General features: G+C 59.6%; 1 protein-coding gene across 1 annotated transcript; it reads right to left on the minus strand.

Moving 5' to 3' along the window:
• Positions 1 to 438: 438 nt before the first annotated feature.
• On the minus strand, positions 439 to 3,460 carry LOC122365967. Its single transcript, XM_043337661.1, has 3 exons — positions 3,447 to 3,460; positions 872 to 3,396; positions 439 to 449 (listed from the first exon to the last, which is right to left on the minus strand). Exons 2-3 carry the CDS (start codon positions 3,288 to 3,290, stop codon positions 439 to 441), a joined length of 2,430 nt encoding a protein of 809 aa, XP_043193596.1. The 5' UTR covers positions 3,291 to 3,396; positions 3,447 to 3,460.
• Between the last annotated feature and the right edge of the window lie 1,769 nt (positions 3,461 to 5,229).

A 5,229-nucleotide genomic window follows, 5' to 3' on the forward strand; every position in this document is an offset into this window, starting at 1 on the left:
CATGTGTGGCCATAGACCTCCATTTATGACCACTTATGACCCGACGCCGACCCTACGCGACAAGGCTAGAATACAAACTACGTGAACAAACAGAGAGACACATTCCCCCCTGTTCCTAAAGAACACATCTAACTACAGTTTAACTAATGGGGGATGGGAGCGCCGAAGAGTTGCGGCGCACGCCTGCAGCGCAAACCCCTTCTTAGCACGTCACTATAACTATCGATATTATCTACACTTTCCGCTGGCGCTCTACCTTCGTTCACACGGTCGTTTGACAATCCCTCAGTTTCTGTTTTTACAACTTTCACTGTATGGATCCGCTCCTCTGTTCCGGCACCGCCATCCGCCTCAGCTGCTGCTCGAGGGACCGGCTCGGTCTGCTCGGTCGGCGCGACAGCTGGGGTCAGCTCTGACGGCTCCACCGCCGCCGGCGCCTCAATGGCCAGCTGTCCAGGCACATGGGCGGTCGGAACCGGACAGGCGATCTCCTCTTCCTGCTCATCATCCGTCGAAGCAGCCATTGCGTCGTCACCGTTGTTGGCAAGACGATGACGAATGTTCCGCACGTGCCATGGGACTCCATCCACTTCAATCGTCTGAGCGGATACGACTTTGGTGACAGTGCCCTCCTTTGACACGGCGGTGCACCGATCGCCCCGTTTTCGGACCCACACCGCATCACCGGGCTGATACACACCAGGCTGGCCGGCCGTCTGAGGAGGAGCAGCTGTGTTTCCCTGTGACTGCACGCACAAGTCTCTGCCAGCCTGACGGTAGGCACCATGTATCGGGGCCGTGGTAATATCACGCCCGTCCTTGGGCGTGACATTATATCGGTGCACGGCTTCTGGTACGGTGCATCCCTGACGGGCGGCCATCACTTTGATGGTGCGGTGGTGGCGCTCGATGATGCCATTCCCACCAGGTTCATAGGCCGCGCGATACCTCAGCTCGACGTCCCACCGCACCGCGAACGCCTTCAGCTCTCGACCCTTGAATTCGGTCGCATTATCCATTAGAAGCTCGGCCGGTGCTCCTCGCTCCAAAAACAGAGCCTCGAGTTGTCTGACGATCTCGCTCCCGTCAGAGCGGCGGATCTCACGCCACATGGCGTATCGCGACGGCCCACAGTCAATCACGGTGAGATAGTGTTTTCCACGGAAATGGGTTACGTCCATTGCCAGCCGCTCCCAGTTGCGCTCGACCGCCAAGGCACCATGCTTCCAGCGCGACGGGGCTGGGTCGATTGACGCACACACCTGGCACGATCTAACGATCTGACGAACGGCCGACTTCGTCACGCTCTTTCCCAGCTCTCGGCGCGCATACCACCACGTCCGCCGCACTCCCTGGTGTCCCACACTTTCATGCACCGCCATTATGTCCTCCGGTCGAGCTGTCCTAACGGCCGCCACCACACCTGTCGCCTGCTCGCTTCCGGTTCTGATCCACTCTTTTGGTACTCTCGTGAGCTCGTCTGCACGGTTGGCAGCCGACGGCACGAGCTCCACTGTCACGACGAGGTCGTACTCGCTGGAGAGCTGCTTGAAAACGGCCACCCGCCGCCGAACCAGCATTTCCGACTGTGCCTTCGTTCTCAGTCGGGCACGGCCTGTCAGAGCGTCGGTCAGCCAGCGCTGAACAGTGACAGAGTCTGTGCGGAGGATCACACGCTTGAATCCCCACGCCACCGCCATATTCATACCGTTCAGCGCGGCATCCAGCTCCGATAGGTTTATGTGCATGTCTGAGTCACTGTCAGATCGGAGCCACGCGGCGTCTTCGATAACCTCACCCGTGGTGGGGTCACTTAGCACTACGCCGCGGGCGATGGAGCTGGCATCAGTCCACACCGTCACCGAGTCTCCTGAGACGCACCACTGTCCTCGTGCCGGGTCACACTCTGCCAGCCGCCGGGCCACATCACTGACTTGTTTGCGCAGGTCATCGTCGGTGATCGGTGAGTCCCAATCTTTGGTGACCTTGTTCGCCGCCCTTTTCAGCCAGGCAGCGGCCGGCCGCAGCCACCCGGCGACGGGCACGTGTGAGGTTAGCTGACCCGCCCAGGCGAAGATTGACCGCCTGGTCAGCACCCCGGGTGGCTCAGCTGGTGTCACGCCGTCCCGAGACCATCTCAGTGTGCCGTCACCGCCAGACTGCCGTCTCACTCGGAGCCCCAGCATCCGGGCTCCGGCCTCATCCGCTACCCGTTCCGGTGGCTTACACGAGAGCCCGTATGCGGAAAAATGTTCGGCCACCCGCTCAGCCGAGATGAGCGTCTCGTTGACGAGCAGGTCGTCAGCGTACGGGAGCACTGCTTTTGCGATCTCTGGACTTTGATCCAAAACTTCCCGCACTACCGCTCGCATGATGCCGCTTGCAACGCTGAGACCAAATCCGACCCTTGTCAGACAATGTCGCTGGCCGTCCACGATTACCGTCTGAAACGGCCACAGCTCCTGGGCCACGTGCAGCTGCAGAAACGCCTTCTTCAGGTCGATGACGGCCACATCGTCGCCGTGTTGCCGCCACTTGCGGAGCTGGTCGCGGCACACATCAGCTTCAGCCGTATGAGCCACCAGGTGCTCATTCAGTTCACGGTAGTCGAGCACCGGCCTGACCTTGTCCTTGGCTTCCTGGGTGACCGCCATGAGCGGAATTAGGCCACGCACCGGCCCGTGTTCCTGCTCATTGTACGGTTGCAGCCACCCTTCCTCGATCCACAGCCGTAACTCTGCGTCGAACCGCTCCTGCGACTCTGCCGGCACGCGATATTGCGGCACAGTATTCTTGAGTTGTTTTGGCTCCTTTCCGTCGGCCCACTTCCACCAAACTGTCCACTTTCCGTCGCTGAACTTAGCCACAAAATCAGCCGTCTCGATCTGTCTGTCCACTGGACCACGCCCCTGAGACACCGCTGCCGACATACCGCTCGATTCTGCCTTTACACCGGCGCACCCCGAACGCTCCCCCGTCACCACTTTACCACCAAAACGCACCTCTCCACCACTAACAAACACACCACCCAGCGCCTCTAACCCGGTCATGCCCAACAGCACGTCAACACCCAACAACCTTTCCGCCACTACCACAGCACGGACCACCGCCCGCCGGCCTTGTGCCTCCAGCAGCACCTCTGCACTCCCGCTGCATCGCACGACACTCCCATTCACCGCGGTCAAGTTTGTCTCACATCGATCCCATTTATCGACACAACCCGCGAACACCACGGTCTCCTCGCAGCCCGTGTCCACCAGCGCGTGACACGGTCGCCCGTCGAGCAGCATCTGGATTACCGGCGCTCTGCTGCCGGCTCGGTGGACGGCGGAGGAGGTGCTGGCGCTGATGCAGCTCCCCCGCCGCAGCCGTTTGGGCACATCCGGGCGATATGACCTGGGCGACCACATATCCAGCATCTGATCGGAGCCGGCCGGCGACTTGACCTTGAAATGTCACGTGATGGCCCACTCGCCGCCGCCGCCGCCGTCCCCGCCGCCGCCGCCGCCGCCGCCGCCGCCGGTGGCGCTGCCGTGACTGCTGTCCTGGACAGTACGGCTCTCGCTCGGTCCAGGACGTACTCGAGAGTGAACTCGTCTCCGAGCCCGTCCCGAACCGCAGCTTGCGCAGCCTCCGGCAGCCCATTGACGAAGGTGATGGCGATAGCTCTCTCCGGCAGACCTCCCATCAACTCAGCGAGCTGCTGCAGCGCCGCTAAGTACACATCCGCCGTCTCTCCGGGATGAAGGCGACGCCGAGCCATTTCCGCCTGCGCTGTGAACGGGTCCATGGCGAAGGCCCTCAGCAGCTTAGCCTTCACGCTGGGCAGCTGATGACGAGTCGCTGCGGGCATTCGAGACCACACCGCGAAAGCACCGCCGCGCAGGCGAGTCGGCAACACAGCCATCAAGGACACTGATCGCAGCTCGCACAGGAGAGCAGCCTGCTCCAGCCACTCCACTACGTTTCCAGTTCCGTCGAACTCCGGAATAGTCCTGGCGTCGAACGCCGGAGTCACCTCCATCACCGCTCTTCCCGCGGTGTCACTGGTCTCCTCCTCGACACTCGGCATCTTCTCACCACTTGTCAGAAAAATGCCGAAATAGCTTGTGGCATTCAAACTTTGCGTCTATCGTAGACTGTATTTCTTCACCCTTCAGACATCTCAACGCGCACAACACCGACCCGTCCTCTCTCTCTCCCGCCCTGCTCTCCACTGCCCGCCCGTCTCCCAATGTCCAGCCGGGCCGCCCGATATACGGGCCGGCGTGTCCCTGCTGCCGCGCACATGTGTGGCCATAGACCTCCATTTATGACCACTTATGACCCGACGCCGACCCTACGCGACAAGGCTAGAATACAAACTACGTGAACAAACAGAGAGACACACAGTAGAACAAGGATGCGGAGTCGCCACCCGTGCGTCGGTCAATCTGGCCGCGGCGGAACGGTGGTTTACCGGTGTGTGTGGGAGGGGCGGACAGGGGACCCGCAGCATTCAGCACCCCACCCGGCCTCCCCTGCCGGCCCGCCGCACAATGCCTTCTGATGGAGCGTAACTAACGGGCCAACCCGCTCTATTGGAAACTAATACCGCAAGTCAGCGGGCGGCTGTGTGTTCGGCCGGTGAGCAGCCCGCACGCTTCCGGTCGCCGAGGGGAGTCGTCTGTTTACCATACGAACGGTGTCGTTTTTCTGGGCGTTATCGGTCCGAGCGGGGTCGGCACGGCGAAAGGTTACGTGTTCGGGGTGCTCTTTTTACATGGTGTGACCGACCAGGGGCGAACTTTATCTGTAAATAGTGCAAACCTGTTTTAAAGGGACTGTTGCGCTGTGTAGATGACACAGGCGGAGTATGGGACTTTAAACGTACCGAGGCTATCCTATCCCTATCCAGGATATAAGCGAAAAGTGTATAAAAAGAAAAGAATAACGGCAGTATCCCGAGCGAGTCACCTGTCATTATCGTCGTTCTGATTTGTAATGGACTCTGAATGAATCTCCTTTCAGTAATTTTGGTTGCTGGCTGCCGGCTGGAGCAGAACTGCGGACGCGGTGGCAGTGACAGTGTTGGGATAACCGCCTCAGTAGCTGAAAAGGAAACCACTTCGTTAACAGGAATGCATACATAGTTAACTAATTTCATATAGTTTTTGCTTACATCACTCCGCGTTCTTGCAAATTTGTAGGTATTCGATGTAAGTGTAACGCTAATTTTCTATGTATAAA

Source organism: Amphibalanus amphitrite, unplaced genomic scaffold, assembly GCF_019059575.1.
Source record: "Amphibalanus amphitrite isolate SeventyFive unplaced genomic scaffold, NRLGWU_Aamphi_draft 000775F_arrow, whole genome shotgun sequence".
Classification (NCBI taxonomy): Eukaryota; Metazoa; Arthropoda; class Thecostraca; order Balanomorpha; family Balanidae; genus Amphibalanus; species Amphibalanus amphitrite.